We start from the raw sequence: 20,411 nt of genomic DNA on the forward strand, positions 1-20,411 counted from the left end.
GCGCCCTGACACAACATCACCAGCCCATCGATGTCTCTAATCGCGCCCTCGACAGCCACCAGGATGAGTACTCGTACCGAGCAGCTACAAACATTCCCGCCACGGGTGTACCAGTACCCGCATCCGCACCAACAGGGCTTGAAACCGCAGCTCTGGGCGAGACGTACGCTAGTCGTACCTTCTCTACACCACGAACAAGCAACGCCAGTCGTACTACTGACAAGCCTGTCAGCACCAAGTACGACTGGTCGATCGTACGTGAAGCCGCCAACCGCCACAGGAAGCCCGCAGATCTGCGTGGAGGTAAGAAAATAACACGCAGAGTTGTATTCGTTGGGGGCATCAATATCAACTGCAGTGCTGATGATCTTGTTGCGTACTGTAGAAAGAAGAATGTGGAAGTTACTGGCTGTAAACTGATCCCCTCCAGAACAGTGTATGGCACGTTGTACGCACATCTGACAGTTGCTGAGCATGACGAAAGAAATGTTCTGGAAAACGATTTCTGGCCCGAGCATGTAACAGCACGAGAATGGAAGTTCAAGAACCCACCCCTCCCCAAGAAATCATAAACTGTGATGTTGAATCCACACGCACCCATCTTTTTTCCCACTAGGACCACATCGACACCATCATCTAACAGTGTGTCAGGGCAACTGAACCCAGATGCACCTACCTTCACTCTCCCATCACCATACGATACCTCAGCCTTCATACCAAACAAACATCCCCATCATATGCGGCTAGCCACAACCAATGCTTGCAGCTGGTATCCAAAGGCCGATGAAATTAATAACATATTTGGTACTTCAGACATGGACATATTAGGCATCACCGAAACCTGGCTAACTCAGAAAATTCCTAACTCTGTATTATTGCCAACTGCCGCTTTTGACATAGTGCGAAGAGACCGCCCATCTCATGTCGCTCTGCGTGGCGGTGGTGTTGCTTTCTTACTCCGACCAGGACTCGCCTACGTCAGACGAGCAGACCTCGAGCCTGCCAACACCAACCTTGAAATCCTATGCATTCAACTTAAAAATGGCCACAAAGATGTCTATATTTTCTGCTGTTATCGGCCACCAAGGCAGGATCATTCAACCTTCCTCTCTGGCTTGCGTGAGTCCATCTCTTCCATTACGGACACTACGGCTTCCATTATCATCCTCGGTGACTTTAATGCTCGGCACAACGAATGGTATAGGCAGGACCCGAACACTGCTGCTGGAAGATGCCTTGTCGAACTGCTGGATGATACTGGTTTTACACAACTTGTACGCGACCGCCCAACACGTTTCTCCGCCGCAGGTCAGAGCTCTTCTCTCCTTGACCTTGTTCTTTGTAACCAACCATTCCTCATCCACAACCTCACCACACTTCCCCCTGTTTCTGATCACTGTCCTGTGGTATTTGATCTCGCAATACAGACTCGTTCCCAGCAACCAGTGCACTCTGATTTGCTCGTGAACAACTATGCAGCCACAGACTGGCCCGCACTTAATAACCACCTTTGGAGCCTCCCTCTTCTCGCTGCTGTACAAGAAGCCAGTAGTACAGATGAAGCATGGGTCTCCTGGCGAACACTAGTTGACACAGCCATATTATCTTTTGTTCCGAAGGTTCGAAAACGAACAAATCGTTATGGAAAGCCTTGGTTCACCTCTGTGCACCATCGCCTCCGTCAACGTCGAGATCGACTATTTGCTGCAGCAAAACGTGTCAATACCCCTGAGTGCTGGGCTGCTTATCGCATTTCAAGGAACTGCCTCGTCGCTGCCATCCGTAAAGCTAAACGTCACTTCTACGACCAGATGTCAGAAGGCCTTCATGCAGATCGAGGATCTTATGACTGGTGGAAGAGAGTCAAGAAAATGTGCCACATCAATTGTCCTCACACCGCTATACCTGATATACAAGGAGTCGATACCTTAGCGGTTACCGACCCTGAGAAAGCGAACATCTTCTGTCAACAGTTCGCCAAGAATAGTCAAGCTACACCGTCGTCGGATGCAGATCATCGTGATCTCGCCATGCCTTCTTCTTCGGAAACATTTGCCATCCGCCCTCTGTCTATCGTGGAAGTATTCAAGGCACTGTCGACCCTAAGTGTGCGAAAGTCTACAGCTGGCAGTCTTCCTAACAGGATCCTACGAGAGACAGCAGAAGTGCTCGCCCAATCCCTCACTGCTCTCTTTAACCGCTGCACCACTTACCGATCCCAACCCCTTGAGTGGAAAGTTGCAATCGTTACCCCAATTTACAAGGGTAAGGGAAGTCGCAATGACCCTGCTAACTACCGGCCGATATCTCTGCTGAATGGTGTGGCAAAATGCTACGAAGCGTTAATCAGCCGCCAGGTGTACGCGTTTGTAGCGAAACACAAACTACTGTCGCCGAAACAGTTCGGGTTTCGCCACCACCGAAGCACGGTTGACCAACTTGTGCATATCACATCAACTGTCAGCTCTGCATTTGATAAGCCAGCTGTATGTGGCCAGCTGTGTTTGATGGTACGGTACGGGACAGATACGGGATAGCGCCAGGCGTGACACAAACACACAAACACACACACAAACAAACAAACACCAAATTAAAGCTGTGTGGACCCTGGCTAGCGCTCTTCTGCATAGCTACGGGAATAAACTTTAGTTGTTGTCTGGGACTTATGGAGTGAAGTTGATCTAAGGAGTGCAGGAACTAACTTGATGTTCACTCAGGTTTTGGTATGCTCTATCACAGTGCTGCTCAGTGCTGCTTGTAGTACTTGTCTTCACATGGTATCCCATGTACACAATGGAAGCAACCAGTGGACCAAAGAGACCAGCCGATTTTAACACTCCAAGTAATCCCGTCCAGCGAGCTTTGAACAATGGCACAGGATAAGGCAACCAACTCGCCCGCCTTTCCACACATCCGACATAGCGGACTTCCGCCCTGATGACAGATTTGGGCATGGAGCAGATAAGGAGCCAAAGCCTGGTCTTGTGCCGCAATGGTCAGGCTTCCTGTGGTCTTCTTGAGACCAGCCCTTTGTCAGACAAGACCAGGTGTTCTCGTTGGTCAGTTGTTCTGTTTGCCAGAAAACCTTCCATGAAAGGATTTCTGGGTCCACACCAGGAGGTGTTGTTCTTGAAGCTCACACTTCACCACCTGTGAGAAGTCCGGTGCGACATGCACATGTAGCCACAGAATTGGCGCAGCCACCTTCAGGAGCTCATCATCACACTGAAGCACATTGTGCCGCATATTGCTTTCTCCATGGTGACAACATGACATTTTTAAACTCTTCAAAACACGTCTTCCCTTCTTGCGACTGACGTAGTGCGTGTGTGTGTGTGTATGTGTGTGTGGTGTGTGTGTGTGTGTGTGTGTGTTTACTCACACTGCTCTGGTGTCCCGGCAGTGCCTTCACCGATGATCCAGAGTAAGATGTGTGACCATGCTGCACCGGTGTGTTGCCAGGGCGATAGTACGGAGAGCTCGTATCAGCGTATACCGCTGTGCCACTCGGTCCACTGAGGGAGGATGCCGTTGGCGTGTTACCATACTGGTATACTTGCCTGCTGCCAGTCGTTGCCGTCGGTAGCGGAGGTTGATGCGACTTTTCCTGTTGTTCTTGCTGCTGCTGTTGTTGCGGCTGCTGCTGCTGTTGCTGCATCATTGCCATCGAGAATGCAGTGGATCCATGTGTCTGCTTCAAGGAGCGCACATCATCAGCAATATCACGAAGAAATTATAGTATACATTGCCAGTCCTCGTCAATGACACGGCAGAAGAGCATATGTGTGTGATTCAGAAACCCCGAAAAGGGAAAGGATTTTCACTTGCACAAGAGCGCTGCTACTGTAGCCCAGTATTCCAAACATGCCAACATGCCTAGCTAAAGTCACCATTGACAAACATCTACAAATTCTGCTCAATCCAAGCAGCACATCCATCCAAGTTCTTTAACGCTGAAAGACGGAATCAATGCAAGATCTGTTCATATGCACATAGCACCTAATGGGTAGGGCACTGTCCCGGAAAGACAGGGGTGCTGGGTTCGAATCCCGCTTGTGGATCCTTCTTTTGCATCAGTTTGAACAATGAATCCAACACTTGATCAAGGTTAGGGTCCGGCGGATTCTGCCGGCAGAAAAATTTGCAGAATTCGGTACTTTTTCTGGTAAGTTTCATTCATGTTTGGTACCGTAAAAGCCCGTGTATACGCCCACTCGAAATTACGCCCACCCTCCGTGTACACGCCCAGTCAGGGGAAGTCAACACCTTTGTTTCAAAATAGCGCCCAAGCCCATGTACACGCCCAGGTATGCCGGAAACACCAGTACATGTACAGGTACTGATACCCAATACTTACTGCTATCCCTATTCCAAGTATACGCCCGGTTCCAAAATAACGCCCGTGCCCTTGTATACGCCCAGGAAATCGAGGCTGCTATTCTATACGCCCGGGGGTCTATACACGGGCTTTTACGGTATGTGGATAAAGAAATGGAGCAGAATTCGAGGAATTGCCCGCCATAAGGTTTGTGTGGTTCTGCCAATTTCACTGCTTTTCGAGCAGAATCTGCCACCTTTTCGTGCATAATTCGCCGGTCCCTAATCAAGGTTGTTTGCTGAACTGACAATTACCCGTCTGGACTAGCTTAGGGAATGTCCCTGAACGTGTGCAACAGTTACTGTTGAGTCTCCTTTTGTCATTAAACACTCATTCAAGAAATACAAAGTCATCCACAGTATTATTAATAGTAGTAGCATGACTAGTTATACTTTAAGTCAAAATAGTTTTCACCGTCAATAGAAGATCGGCCATGTCCGAGTATTTGGTGAATAACGGTTACAGTTCTTTCAGAAGATATGCCCTGGCCCTGGTGAGCTCCAGTATGTGGCGATTTTTTCGCAATTTTATCAAACACGGTGCAGGGCTGCAAAATTTTAAATTTGGAAAGGGTCCAAAAAGGGTACCTGAACTGGGGTTCGGACCACACAGTGCACTGTTGTAGGCGAGGAGGTCAAACGGCCTGGATTTTGATGGGTTTTCCCAATCCAGTGCTGTGGGGGCAAAACCTGGCCGAAATACTTTGTGTTAGGGTTTCCTTTTGGAGAAAAAGGCTTCAGCAACAATTGGAAGAAGATCAAAAGCTAGTAAAAGTCCATCTTTTTATGAATGGACTGTAGTTTGCGTTTTGTACGAGAAACCACGGACCTCAAGAACAGAATACTGCATGATAGAGGTGGCTGCAGACGCAATTGTGGTGGTGAAACTGGAGCATCTCTGGTGACCCGAGGTCTCGCCTTCAGCGACACTTCAGCACCAAAAAGTGGGGAGGAGAACGCACAGGGGGGAGTACATTTGTATAGAGGGTGAAAATGGAAAGATGATACATGTGATAGAGTAAAAACGGGGTAGCCAGGGTCAAGCAGAGAGGGTGTTCAGGGAGGGTTCAGAGGGCATCTGTGGCTAAGTGCCAGTCTCGACTTCGGAGAGACTTGTAGGCGGCTTCCTTGAATGCCTGCTGCATGATTCCCTTTTGCGTGAGAAGGTTGCGAAGCAGGGCAGATGAAGACGCGTACGCAGCAAAGAGACATCTTTAAGTGTTTGAGTTGAGGTAACTGTTGCAAAAGAAGGATCCAAGGGCGAGATTCAAACCCAGCACCCCTGTCTTTCTCGGGACAGTGCCCTAGCAATTATTCTACCAGAGAAAACACACACCCATGGGTCCTTCTTGCAACAAAAACTCACCGGTGTTGACATCGAGCCACTACCGCCGGTATCATAAGCGTACAGCGTTAAAGCAGCGGCAGAATTACTGCCGCTCATATAGGTGCCAACCAGAGCTTGACTGGGGTCCATGCTTGTCCAGGGAGGCCATTGCTGCTGTTGCTGCTGATGGTGTTGCTGGTGTGCTAGCTGTGGCTGCTCCCGGGGTTGCTCCCGGGATTCAGGTGATACTTGCAACCGCGCTGGCGGACCACCAGACCCCGTCGATGGTCTCTACAAGGAACGGAGAGATCACCAATAACAGGATTCAACACAATAAATGAAGCGGGTTGCGCATTCACCATGCATATTTTTTGCAAGAGTTAAATAACAGGATAAGGATGTTTTCAGAACAAATTCACCATGCACATAGATCACACTTACCGTATCACTATTATCAGACATATCACAAAAATCACATAGGTCCTTGCAATGAAGGACGACACGACATCACAACTAGGAATTTCATGCCCAGTTGACAATCACAAGGTGACTAATATGATACAGGAAATGCCTGCAGCATCCCCTTTTATACGGTAACATAGTCCAGGATGGCGCTAGGCCTAAGCTGCAAAGTTACTAAGCGTGAACAGGTAGGTGGGAACTTGAGGAGGGATCGGTACTAGCTTGTGGATGCATTTGCTGGCCCACTGGGTACTAGTATTGTGTTACTCAAAAGTTCTAAAATGTGTGCAAAATGGATGGTAATGTAGGAGGCGATGGCTACACAGCCAGGGAGTGAGAGAACAGGCTCACTATTGCCACTAGCTTAGGTGCTGCATCACGTGATGACACTGAAGTTTGGTAGCAGCAGCAACTTGTTCACGTGGAAACATTTGGGGACAAGCTCTATCCTACTACGATATTTAGTCTGTTGTGCTCGCACCTCCCCCCTCTCCCCTGACTGTGGTACCTGCGCCCTCTCTTTTACTCTCCATTTTGCACCAATTTTAGCACTTCTGAGCAGTGAAAGATAGAGATCTGATTTACAGTAGCATGTGCCGCAGAAAGTTTTTAATGTTTTTTTCATTCTTCGTTCATCACTTCGACTAGCCTGCATCCAGTAGCAACTGACTTACTTCCGTGGCTAGCTTTCAGGTTCACCCATCGCTATGTCTTCCACGTTCTCTGGTCTGCTCAAAGTGTAAAGCCATACTTATGTACTTACAGCAATATGACGTAATTCCCGTGAATTTATCACAATAGCATCCTCTGCTAGTCAACAGTCGTTCTATTCCTTTTCCCTCATAAAGATATACTGCTAGCCGTATAAATCTCACGAAGCATAGACACCTGTTAGTGATGCGACTTTGGAATGCAAGTACGACGATAACAACAACTTGAGGGAGAGGCAACGGAAATGCGAAAAGAGGAGGGGAAGAGGAGAGCCAGATTCTCAATCTTGGTTTCTGCGACACCCCAATGCAGAGCAACGACTGCACGCTCGCTCTTACATGTACATGCTTGCTCCATGTAGTGTTACTCTAAGGTTTGACTAAAGCCTGGTTCACACTTAGCCGATTTTCCGGCCGACGCTCCCACATCGACTCCGACAAGAAATCGACCGACTGTGTCGGATGAGTCGGACTAGCTGTTCACACACAACGGTGAGCAATTTCGCTTGCACTATACTAAAGTTGTAGGCTTGTCTGTTACACATGTACACGCGGTACACAGCCGCACTGGACCGTATACCATGGTATGTATACGCGTAGTAGACGCTAGACAACGGAAATGAAAATTTGTTTTACACGAGCTACAAGGCCAAAGCCAAAGGCGTGAAAAGGCTAAAATCTACTGTCGTGGACATGGAAATCCGGTTGCACGTCTAGCGGCCACGGGACGCTGGCCAATGCAGCCGTAGCATGAATGCGCTGCTAGCTGCCGGTGACTGCGGTGATTTTCTTGTGGTAGATCTACTAGTTTTCGGCCAAGTACAGTATCGACTGGTCGATATTTAATTTAGCCGAAAAGCCAGCCGATTTTTACTAATTTTTAGTGCTGAAGCCTGGTTCACACTAGGCCGATTTTCCGGCCGATACTCCGACACGAATTGGCTGCCATGAAAGAAGCTGTTGTTGACAACAATTCCCTGAGAATCGAAGTGGCGGCACTCAGGGAGGAAGTTCAGAAATTGCGTACGAGTACATGTACCCCAACAGGCCAGTCCACGTCCTCCACGGCCACATCAGTGATCAACCCACGCACATCTGACTCAGGGCCTGCTACACGCAACTCGTATTCAAATGCTTGCAGCTCAGGGGTTACAACTGACACGAGTACACCACGCGAACCAACATGTGATCCCGTACCGGTCGAACCTGAGTGGAAGGACGTTGAACGGAGAAAACCGCGAAACCCTGCACGCACGTTGGCAAATAAGACTACCACTGCCAGCCGTGAAGTAGCACACAAGCCAGGCCAGTCCACTGTCACCTCGTATTATCAGCACAAACCCAAAGCTCCTGCAAGTTTTCGTGGAGCCCCTCGGATAAAATGCCGCGCAATTCACCTTGGCAATGTCCACATGGGATGTAGTGCTGATTCCATAGTAGGTTGGTGCGAGAAAAAAGACCTGCCAGTCATGAAGTGCAGGGTGTCAGAATCCCGGTACTTCGGACTGGCGTACGCACATGTCGTGATCCCAGCAGATCAAATCGACAAAGCCCTGCAGGAAGACTTCTGGCCAGCGGAGGTGCGTGCACGAGAGTGGAGATTCGCCTTGGACAAGATAGCTTCAGCTTCAGCCGCATCATGAATGCCGACACCCCACTAAACCCTAATGCAATCCCATTCCATCCTAGACCACACACCCCTAATTTAGCCCCTTTATCAAACAGCAACAACGGCCTTAGTCTTAATCTTAGAGTAGGTTCCTCAATGTGTGCCACCTTCTTAATAAAAAGCATGAAGTTGAGGATTTCATACGATCTCAAAACATTGATATCATGATACTGGCGGAAACCTTTCTATCTAGCTCTACCGCAGACAGCTTGCTCAGCATACCTAACCATGCACTTTTCCGGAGGGATCGTCCTGGCCATGGAGGTGGCCTAGCAGCCTATGTCCACAATCGCTTTCAAGCACAAGTGGTGGGAGACCACACCAACATAGAACTTTTGCTACTGGAGATCAGAAGTCATCGAAACCGGATTCTCCTAGGAGGAGTGTATCGACCTCCAGGCACGCCAGTACAATTTTGGCAGGACTTGTCCAACGCAGTTGACACAGCAGCGGCGTCAATGCCATCGTCCCCGCTGATTTTAACGAGCGACTTCAATGTCGACGTAAGCCGGCGCCAAGCCCCTCAGCTCGACAATTTACATCGCTTCTGCGACCAGTTCAATATCAGCAACAAGGTGCAGGACACTACCCGCATTGCCCCCCACGGCAGCAGAACAACACTGGATCTCGCCCTAGCTGTGGATGGAGCGATAACCTCCTGCACGGTTCTCCCTTGTACCATCAGCGACCACTTTGCGGTCGTAATTGACCTACCTTTCAAGTGCACTATGGAACCTCCTGCTGTCAAGTGCGGTCGTAACCTTGCAAGGATCGATATGAACCGATTCGCTCATGACTTGCATCATTGTGACCTGGAGAATTTTTCAACCGCTCAGACTGTGGATGCCATGTGGTATTCTTGGACTGACAAGATTGTTTCCGTTTTGGACGAGCACGCTCCTGTCCGAACGTATCGGCCTAAATCTTCCTCCCGCACGCCCTGTCCTTGGAAATTACCTGCCCTCCACGACGCTATTCTACTTCGCAACGCAGCACATCGTCGCTGGCGAGCCTCGCCGACTGACATGGATCTACGAACTGTATTCACATCAGCACGAGCCGAGGCTAAGCGAATGTCCCGACGCCTCAGGGCCCAGCATTACAAGAATCTTCTCACACGGAGTCAGGCAAATGCGCGCCTCACTTGGAAGACAATAAACGAGCTCAGCGGCCGGACCAAAACTCCCACTCCACCCTCTGTCAGTATAGCAGCACTCAGCGAGCAATTCAGTGGAGTAGTCTCCGATCCAAGTAGACCTGTGCAGCTATCCTTACCTTGTGGTCCGTCACCACGGGAACCTTTGCGGGAATTCCAGGCCACTAGTGTTGAGGAGGTATTCACCTTTCTCGTGAGACTCGATGCTCGTAAAGCTGAGGGCAGCGACAGTATTCCGGCATTCATCCTGAAGCATTGTGCAGCAGCCCTCGCCCCGTCGCTATCCATATTAATTAATGCATCCCTTTCGTCTGGCATTGTGCCCGTCTCCCTGAAGATTGCAAATGTTCGACCCCTATTTAAGTCTGGTGACAAGAACGCATCTCGCAATTACCGTCCCATATCTTTGCTGCCAATAGCATCGAAGATCTTGGAGAAGATAGTCCACAAACGCCTGTGTGACTTCTTACAAACCCATTCACTTTTGCCCGCCAATCAGTTTGCGTACCGGCCACAACACTCCACGGAAGACGCCTTGACCTTGGCCATGGACCGCTATCTGTCGTCAGCAGACCACCAGCTACATACCGGCGCAGTACTAGTGGACATGAGCAAGGCATTCGATAAAGTACGGCACCAGCTCATGATCCAAGATTTGTTTGCTTTGGGTGTATCTTCGACTGTTTTGCGTTGGTTTGCGAGCTACTTCACGGACCGTCGACAGAGAGTAGTTCTGGCGAGTGGGCAGTGCTCGGGCCTAACTGCATGCGAGTGTGGAGTCCCTCAGGGTAGTGTACTGGGTCCTTTGCTGTTTTCACTATATACCATGGACGTCCATAGCGTCACCAGCCCAGCACACTCCCAGCTGTTTGCGGATGACATCCTTCTCGACACCGCAAGCAGATCCGTAGCAACCCTAAATCAAGTCTTATCAGTTGCTGTGTCAAACTTGGCTGACTACCTACACGGGAAAGGCCTGGTTTTAAACCCTGACAAGACGCAGGTCTTAGCCATTGAGGCATCACGCCGTAGTACCCTGGAACTCAACGTTAACTGCAACGGGACGCCTCTCACCCAGACCACCACTGCTCGCTTTCTGGGCCTACAGATCGATTCCTGTCTTCGGTGGGACGCGCAGGTCTCCAGCATAGTACGTAAAACTTCCCAGAAGCTAACCACCCTGAGAACCATCCGCCCGTCGCTATCTGAACGCCAGTCGCTCCTCTTCTATTCTGCCCTTATACTTCCTGACATGCTTTATGGATCAAACGCGTTCTTCTCTGCCCTCACGGCTCAGCAGCGGCACCAGCTCACTGTCCTCGACAAGCGATGTGTTCGCTGCGTAGCCAATCTGCCCTTCCCGTCCCATACCACTCCTATATACACTCGCCTTTCCCTGACCCCTGTAATTGAACGTGCCAAATGCAAACTCCGTTTCCTTATGCACCGTGTCCACACCAGCAGCATCAGCCCTCTTCTGAAAGATAGAGTAGCCCTCCAACCTCCCAGTAACACCCGTGGCAATGACAATTGCAAATACGTTGTTCCGCTAACTCGGCGAACATCTGGCGACAGCCGACCATTGGTTTCCGCCGTGAAGCTTTGGAACACCCTGCCACAGGAACTCACGTCCGCTCGTCGTCCAACCCCGTTTAAAAGATTGCTGAAAGTGTTTTTCTACGGTTAATATGGCCGAATAGCACCTCCCTCTGGCATAGGTCCTCATCTTCCTATTTCTCCCTGATTGTTACTTCGTTCGAACTTGACTTGTAATTACCGGTACAAATACTTCCTTTTGACTGTTTCCTCATTTTCGCAAGTGAAGCTTTATCGAGCTACACTTTTTATTCTATCGCCATCATAATATTGGGCATCAATGCCCGTTTGGTTTGCGATGTAAAATAAAACTTCAAACAAAAAAAACACCGACTCCGACACGGAGTCTGCCGACTGTGTCGGATGAGTCGGACTAGCTGTTCACACACAAAGGGGGGTCGTTTGTACTTTAGTTGTACAATGTATATAATAGGCTTGTCTGTTACCATTGGTTACACACGTACACAGCCGCACTGCCACTAGACCGTAGTACTAGTAGACGATACTAGCTAGACAGCGGAAATGAGATAGTTTTTACATAAGCCACAAAGCCAAAGCGGCAAAGGTGTGAAAGGGCTAGCGTCTAGTACAGTACTACTACTACCAAGAGTACATAACCAGATAACCCCCCAGAGTGTGCAACGCCTGATCCAGCTCTGTGTAGGGTCTTGGTCGAGCGGAATCGGATCTTTGCGTCATAATACCGTACACATCAGAGGGGAACCCGGGGAGTCGCGGGTACTCTTGGATCAAAAACAATGGTGCCCTGCCTCGAGACCGGCCTTGCGCTGGTGTGAAGTGTACGCATGACATCAGAAGATCTGATTCCGCTCGACCAAGACCATACACAGAGCTGGATCAGGCGTTGCACACACAGGCTGTGTTTACATGAGAAATTTCAACCCGGGTCGAGTTCAGCCCGGGTTGAAAGTCTGTACGATAGACAAAAGAGGTGAGCGTTTACATGAAGACAGTTGACCCGGGTCAAATACTGATATGCCGCCAAAAGTCCACTTCTACAGTCCTCGATCGTCACTGAGGCTGTGACAAGAGTTGTTTTTGAACGGTCTCGGATTGTGGAGCTGTCGGATTTGTACTGAGTTCTGGGCCAGATTCTCGCGCTGCGCACCTCAAGCATCAGCTTGGACAGCACACGCCATGCAGGGAGGCCCTCAATGTTGCCGGTGCAATGGCAATGGCTCCTGTGTTGGCTGTGTCTGTGTGAAGAGTGGACGTAAATGCCGGAATTGCTGCCCTGCTCAGAAAAACCGCTGCCGAAACAATCCTTCTCCAGCCGCGTCTCCCGCGTCGCCACCGCCCGCCTTTCGCAGCCCCGTACTCGTAGGAGTTCAAACGGCACGTCACGTTCCCAGATCACCTGGGCCTGTCCCCGCGACTGCCCACCAGACAGCAGATGCAGGAACGAGTCGTAGTACGAGTACCGTAGTTTCGAACTCCCAGCAACATGCATGGGACCTGCTTGATCGTTCGGAAGACCAAGCTACGAGCCGTACATCTACCGTAGTTTCGAACACCCAACAACATGCACGGGACCTGCTCGATCGTCATCTGCACGGGTCAGCAAATGAGGACAGCCCGACCGATTCAATCCCCGAGCGTCCATCACCAACGCCCCAGAGTACAGAGATCCAATCATGCAACACACAACACACCCAGTGTTCCCCAGCAGCTGCGCAGCCTACATGTCTCCTGAGCAATGCAGCTCGTGCCCAACGCTTACTCACTGAGGTGACTGAGGCCACACACAGCACACAGGCTGCTCACCCCACTGTAATGTCCAGTCAAACCCTGGATGCCGAGTTGCTAGCCACCCTGGATGAGAGCGATGTAGGGCACTCAAACAACACCAGTGGAGCCACTCCAGACTTTAACACTAGGGCCCATGAACTCCCACAGTACACACCTGCAAACTGTGACCTGAAATTGGGGAACCTTTCCGTAGCGGACACCCAGCAAGTACTCTCCGCCGCATATGAAGAGGTAGTGCATTTCCGCCCAAACCTGTTTCTCGCGCCCTCCGGAGCCGTCGGGGCGCAGTTTGTGTCACTGTTAGCCCAACTTTTCAGGCGCTTCGGGCAAGAGGGTGCAGGTGAAGGCTATGCCATCAAGGGAGCCATGACAGCCACACAACTAATCTTGCAGAAGCCATACGGAGCCAACAGCCGGCAAGAACACCTGGACTGTCTCAACCGCCGATTGCCACTGTGGAATGCCGGAAACGTGGACGAGCTAATACGGGAAGCCCGAACAATTCAGGAGCAACTCGATGCCGGTAAATCCTCCACCCGTCCCTCCCCAGCTAGTCAGGGAAATGACGCACGCAACTTCGCATCACTGATCACTGCAGGGAAGACCGGAGCAGCGGCTCGAATGCTCTCCCAAGAATCATCCACGGGCTCGCACTCCCTGAACGACATCATTGACGGTCAATCAGTCCGAGAGGTCCTCATCTCCAAGCACCCTCCGGGTGAGCCACTCCATGAGGCAGTGCTTATACCGGGAATACCTCCCGAACAACCACATGCCATCATGTTCTCAGCCATCACGAGAGAGGCCATCATGAAATCAGTCCTCAATACCAACGGTGCGGCCGGACCCTCAGGCATGGACGCCAATGGCTGGCGAAGAATCTGTTCGTCCTTCCATAGTGCCTCTGATGCTCTCTGCGATGCGCTCGCCCTGTGTGCCCGTCGCATAGCGTCCACTGCCATCGACCCTTCCTCCCTTGAGGCCTATACCGCCTGCAGGCTGATCCCATTAGACAAGCAACCCGGAGTTCGGCCCATCGGAATTGGTGAGGTCGTCCGACGTGTTATCGGCAAGGCCATATTGATGGTAGTAGGCCCAGCAATTCAGCAAGCCACAGGGTGCCTCCAACTGTGTGCAGGTCAACAGAGCGGCATCGAAGCAGCCATCCACGCTATGCGATCCGCATTCGCGCAAGACGACACTGAGGCCGTGCTCCTAGCCGATGCATCAAATGCGTTCAATCGTATCAACCGCAACGTATGCATTCGCAACATCCAGCATCTGTGCCCAGAATTCTCCACCACCATCGTCAATACGTACCGGTCCCCATCCCGGCTGTTCGTCGGTGGCGAGACCATTCTCTCCTGTGAAGGAACTACACAAGGCGATCCGCTCGCAATGGCAATGTATGCGTTGGGCACCGTGCCTCTCATCCGTCGTGCTGCCTCTAGCAAAGCCGTACAAGCGTGGTTCGCAGATGATTCCACAGCAGCAAGCACTCTCACCAGGCTTCATAAGTGGTGGTCCATCCTGGAAGAAGAAGGTCCATCCTATGGATACTACATCAACGCCAAAAAGTCGATACTTTTGGTGAAGCCCGAGTGCTTAGATCGAGCCAGGGAAATCTTCCAGGACTCCAGCATAGACATCCGATCGGATGGGTGTCGCCACCTAGGTGCCGTCCTCGGATCACCAACATTCTGTTCGGCATATGTGTCAGGCAAGGTGGATGAGTGGTGTCGCGAAGTGGATGTTCTGGCTGAGTTCGCCCGCACCCAACCACAAGCGGCATTTGCTGCCTTCGGCCAGGGAGTTCGCCATCAGTGGTCCTTTGTCGCCCGGACAGTGCCAAATACGGCCGACCTGCTCGCACCCTTGGAGGAAAGAATCCGTACCAAATTCATCCCTGCCATCATCAACCGCGTCCCGCCAGGAGACATCGAGCGTGCCATCCTGGCCCTACCGTGCAGGGACGGAGGGCTGGGGATCGTCAACCCATCCTCCCTTGCCTCCCAGTTCCAGGACTCTATGCACATTACCAAGTCTCTCGTGCAGAAGATCCTCCAGCAAGATCAGTCAGCAGAAGGCGTCCCAGCTGCCACCATCACAGCGAAGGCAGAGATTGTTTCCCAGTCCCGGCGCCTGGCGAAGGAAGCGGTTGCCTCGGTCATTGCCACCTCCACCAGCACCACAGAGCGCACCCTGAATCTTGCTGCTGAAAAGGGCGCCTCCAGCTGGTTGACCTGTCGGCCCCTTCGTCAGTATGGTTTCAACCTACACAAGCAGGCGTTCTGGGACGCTCTCTGCCTACGGTATGGTTGGACCCCTCCAGGCCTGCCAACAGAATGTGTGTGCGGCAAAGCGTTTTCACCGGAACACGCGCTGTCTTGCCCAACTGGTGGCTACCCCGCCATGCGGCATAATGACCTTCGGAATCTCACCGCATCTCTCCTGCGTGAAGTGGCCCATGATGTCCAGGTCGAGCCACATCTCCAGCCGCTAACCGGTGAGACCTTCCGTCACCGCTCCGCCATCTCCGAGGATGGTGCCCGCCTGGATGTGGCCGCATCGGGTGTCTGGGGTGGACGTTTCGAACGGGCACTACTGGACATCCGAGTATTCAACCCGCATGCCCGCTCCAACCGCCAACAGTCCATCACAGCCACCTACCGGAAGCATGAGGCCGAGAAAAGGCGCGCGTACGAAGAACGCGTCCGGGAAGTTGAACACGCGTCTTTTTCTCCCATTGTGTTCAGCGCTTCCGGCGGCTACGGCAAGTCCGCCTCCGCTTTTTTCAAGCGTGTCGCCTCTATGCTCGCCGACAAGAGAAAGGAGCCCTTCTCCTCACTTCTTGCCTTTATTAGGTCAAGGGTTTCCTTTTCTCTTGTTCGTGCCTCCAATGCCAGCCTCCGTGGTCACCGCAGGCCACGGTCTCAAGATGCCCGCCAGAGAGTCATTGACTCTGATGCTTCTGTGGTCCTTGCTGCTGCAGAGTGCCTTCGGTAACTATCCGTGGTGTGTTTGGCTACTGTTCTGCTTCAGTACCCCCCCCCCCCCACTTTTTCATGATTTTGCATGTTATCGTTTTCTCGGATTCCGGTTTTCCACTCTGTTATGCTCGAATCCATAGTCTGTTTAGTCTGTACACGATTTGTACGCAACTTCTCATTGTTTATTTTTTGTTTTTGTTTTTTTACCAGGCGTGGGCCATCCCCTGATCATAGGTGCCAATTTTGCGGAAAAGAAAAAAAAAAAAAAAAAAAAAACTTCTACAGTCCTCTATCATACTATGGTCACGTGAATCCGTTCGCGCGAAATTTGCATGTGCAGTGCTGTTCAAACCTGGCGCGAGATACGCACAGAAGTACGTTTGTACGATTTTCTTGACCCGGGTTGGTTTCCAACCCGGGGCGAAATTTCAACCCGGGTCAAGCGCAATGCGTCATGTAAACGCGCCATTCACTTTGTGCACATGGGGGGTTGAAATCTGACCCGGGTCGAACTCAACCCGGGTTGAAACGCCTCATGTAAACACAGCCACAGTCTGGGGGGTTATGTTACTTATGTACTCTCGGTATGTATGTATGTATACTTTATTTGAATTCGCAAATCCAAACGAGCACAAATGCTCAATGACAAGGCAGCGAATATGTTATTATGTTACAGGGAAGGAGGGTTGGGGAGAAAATAAGGAGAACAAAGAGAGAATGGTAGATATCTCAATGAAGAGCGAAGCGTTATCAAACTACAAGTAAGCCAGCGAACGATAAGTCGATAGTTCTGTAACCCGCCTAATAAACTAAGTACTTTTTTCAGGCGTGCAGTGGACTGTCATTAAAACAGAAACAGAAAAATAATAATAAGGCACCCATTTTGTTTGTCCAGGGGATGGCCCACGCCTGGTAAAGAGAATAAAATAGAGAAAATAAAAAAATAAAAAACAAACAAACAAAGTACTAACAGTTACTGCTAACGAGAGTACTTGCTACTAACATCGGGAGGATGAAAGGCCCAACCCTGCCCTGCCAGTTACGGACTTACGGGGGTCGCCATGGCAAATAATAATGGTAAACAGTGAAAATCAATCACAGACAGGAAGCTGTCTCAGGGCAAGTTTCTAATCATAACATCAGGAAGATCGGAGTGTATACGGTACGACGGCAGCTTTGAAGCTGCTGAGAGACGACAGTACTCTGACTGCATCCGGTAGGACGTTCCAAAGGGCACTACCTCGGGAGGCAGGGCGAGATCGTCCGGCGCGGGTTCGTGTAGCTGGTAGACGGAGCCCCAGGGCGAGATCCAGGCGCGTCCTACGATCCGCGCAGCGTACGAAGAGCTCCTGGAGGGATGGACTCGCACTGGCGTGTATGCACCTCCAGACAAAGACCAGGACCTTCTGCCGATGTATTTCTCCAATCCTGAACACCTGCATGCGTTCCAGGAGATCACTGGCACGAGAGAACCCCGGCCGGCCATAAACTGCTCTTGCCCCACGGTTTTGTGCTACTTGGAGCCGGTCGGTCTGGGCCTGAGTGAGACCTGGGCTAAACGCAACGGACCCATACAGTAGATCCGGCATGATAGCTGCCTTGAAGAACAGCACACGGCTAGCAAGTGTTAGCGACTTTCGTGTCCGCCACAGAGTTCCAATTTTCTTATTGGCTTTCGTGATGCTCGCATCGACCTGGGGCTGCCATGACATGCGTACATCCAAGGTGATGCCAAGGTAGCGGGCACTGGTGACGCTTGGCACGGGTATGCCATCGCACTTTACCACAACGTTGGGACTCTGGCCATTGGATCCTGCAAAGACAAGGAGCTGACTCTTGGTGGCGTTGAGGATGAGACCACGGGAGGCTAGCCAGCGAGCTAGGTTAGAGACGGCTGTTGTGAGCTCAGAAGAAACGAGGTCAGCGCTGCGGCGGGTGGAAGTCAAGGCTATATCGTCTGCAAACTGGATTGACATAGTCGGGCAGGTAACAGTCGGTACGTCTCTAGTGTATATGCTGAAGAGCAGCGGCCCCAGGACTGAACCCTGCGGAACACCGCAGGTGCATGTAACAACCCTGCCGAGTCCGGTACCAGTGCGCACTTGCTGTTGGCGACTTGACAGGTAATGTTTGAACCAAGTCAGTGCTCCTCCAGTAACGCCAATGTCTAAAAGATCCTGGATAAGAATGCTGTGCTTGACTTTGTCGAAGGCTTTCGACATATCTAGAAGGCAGGTTGCCACAACTAGACCGTCATCTCGCCCAGTGTCGACTCTGTCAGTTAGTAGGGAAAGAGCGTCTTCCGTAGAGTGCCCATGACGGAACGCAAATTGGGTCACTGGCAAGATGTTCATCTGTGCGACATGTTCCACCAACGATTTCTGCACGACCTTCTCAAGGATTTTGGACAGTATCGGTAGCAGTGATACCGGTCGGAAATGTTTGGGAACAGAGGGATCACCAGACTTGTGGAGCGGAACAACGTGAGCTAATTTGAACTGCTGTGGAACTTCGCCGCTGGATAATGATGCATTAAACAATGTGGTAAGAGATGAAGCTAATATATCAGCACAATACTTGATTAGGAGACCCGGGATTCCATCACTTCCAGTAGCTTTGGCCGGGTTGACTTGCTGCAGCAAGCGCTCCAAAGCACCCACTGTGACGGGTGGAAAGGACACTAGGGAATGCTCTGCAGGGGGTCCCGCAGGCAGGAGTAGTTTGGATGGCCGAGTGATGTCGGTGACGACAGTCTCGAAAGCAGACGTAATCGCCTCTACACCACACGATGGCTCCTGATGTGTCCGCTTTCGACCGGTAACGGAGTTTATGACGGACCATAGCTGACGGGGGTTTCCCGTGTTCTCCGCGCACTTGTTTCGAAAGAACTCGTTCCGTTTACGCCTGTAGGCATTTGATGCAGCGGACCGGGCCTGTTTGAACGCTGAGTGGGCCTGCTGGCAAGTTTTGTCCGATAGCCAACGCTTGTGCAGCCTGTTCTTCCGCATAGTGAGCTGATACAGCTCTCTGTCCGACCACGGTGGTTCGCTTGGGCGTTTCCGGCTTTGCTTGCAAGTGAATGGAGCATGGCGATCCAGAACAGTTATAAACTTTGAATGCCAGTCTTGCCACATTTCATCCACGTTAGCCTGAGCAGGAAAAGCATACAAGTTTGCAGCAGTAAGGTCATTTCGGAAGTCGTTTATATTGATGTTGCGGAGATTTCGGGTGGATGTAGCCGGCTTACTGGTCGACTGCTTGGGCACGGAAATGTCCAGCTTGGCAAGAACTGCAAAGTGGTCACTGATCGTGCACTGAATGACATGGCACATCGCTACTGTTTCGGGACGGGCTAGGATTAGGTCGATTACGGTACCTTGGGGGCAGTCGGGCGTCACGCGCGTGGCACTATCCACATGGTTTGCCAGACCAAATGCACCTGCCAAGTCAAATAGATGGCGAGTTTGATAGTGTGTCCTGCTGGTATCAATACTAGGCGGTCTGGCATTCGTGTTGAAATCGCCGAGGAGAGTTATCGATGGGGTTATCCGTGAGGCTCCGTCAAGCGCTCTCTCTAGTCGGGTCCAAAAGCTGATAGGCTCAGTTGGTGGGCGGTAGACACAAGCAAATACATGGTGGGCTGTCCCAGAATTCGTTGTCTGTAACCAAAGAGCTTCCAGGCCATCCTGCGCAAGGTCCAGCCGAGGTTGGAGAGCAAGAGATGAGCGATAGTAGAATGCCACGCCGCCTCCTGGGCGCCCACGGTCAAGTCTCACGAGGGAGTAGTCTGGGATGACTAGTTCTCCATTACTGATAGTCTCATCCAGCCATGTCTCTGCAAGGCCAATAACGTCGATCTGGGAGCTATCTAGGAGTGCCTTAATTTCATGTGTCTTGTGTCGCAGACTGCAAACATTTAGGAATGCAATTGTCAAGGGAGTTGACCTATTTTGTGGGGTACTGTGCCTGGTGAAAATGGTGATGTATAGGAGAAAACTTGCGTAACATAATACAAAGCAATCAAAACGAAGATAAAGAACAATCATGCGAGCGAAGAATCAATCTATGGGCTACGGCGCCAGATCCTCGGCTGTGAGCGGATTCTGATGGGCTTCTTGGCTTTCCTTTGCTTCCTGGTACGAACATCTGTGAAAGCTTCAGAATCAGAGCCACCGTTCTCGTCTTCCATTTCGGAGCCGACATCTTCCCAGCTTCTATTTTCCGGGAGCTCATCCGCCGACGACTTGACCTTGTCGCAGCTGTTTTCATCTTCAACAGTGTGTGTATGTACGTGCTTGCGGGGGGTCTGGTTCTTGCGCGTCCCAGCTGATCTTGTGCTAGGCTTCCCATTGAC

At 51.1% G+C, this 20,411-nt stretch overlaps 1 protein-coding gene across 9 annotated transcripts in view; it reads right to left on the minus strand.

Moving 5' to 3' along the window:
- The window catches only part of LOC135814962 (protein twist-like), a 112,597-nt gene extending 106,356 nt beyond the window's left edge, over nt 1–6,241 (minus strand). For 8 of the 9 annotated variants that reach the window (XR_010553243.1, XR_010553241.1, XR_010553242.1 and 5 more), the window contains exons 1-3: nt 6,146–6,241; nt 5,744–5,995; nt 3,383–3,694 (exon numbers count right to left, since the gene is read on the minus strand). Coding sequence is in view for 6 of the 9 variants with exons in the window: in XM_065328187.1 (XP_065184259.1) it covers nt 3,383–3,694; nt 5,744–5,995; nt 6,146–6,166 (585 nt within the window). In the remaining 3 variants the exon portion in view is untranslated. The remainder of the gene's footprint in view (nt 1–3,382; nt 3,695–5,743; nt 5,996–6,145) is intronic. The other variant, XM_065328180.1, reaches the window with a different exon arrangement.
- Between the last annotated feature and the right edge of the window lie 14,170 nt (nt 6,242–20,411).

This window comes from Sycon ciliatum, chromosome 1 (genome assembly GCF_964019385.1).
Source record: "Sycon ciliatum chromosome 1, ocSycCili1.1, whole genome shotgun sequence".
Taxonomy (NCBI): Eukaryota; Metazoa; Porifera; class Calcarea; order Leucosolenida; family Sycettidae; genus Sycon; species Sycon ciliatum.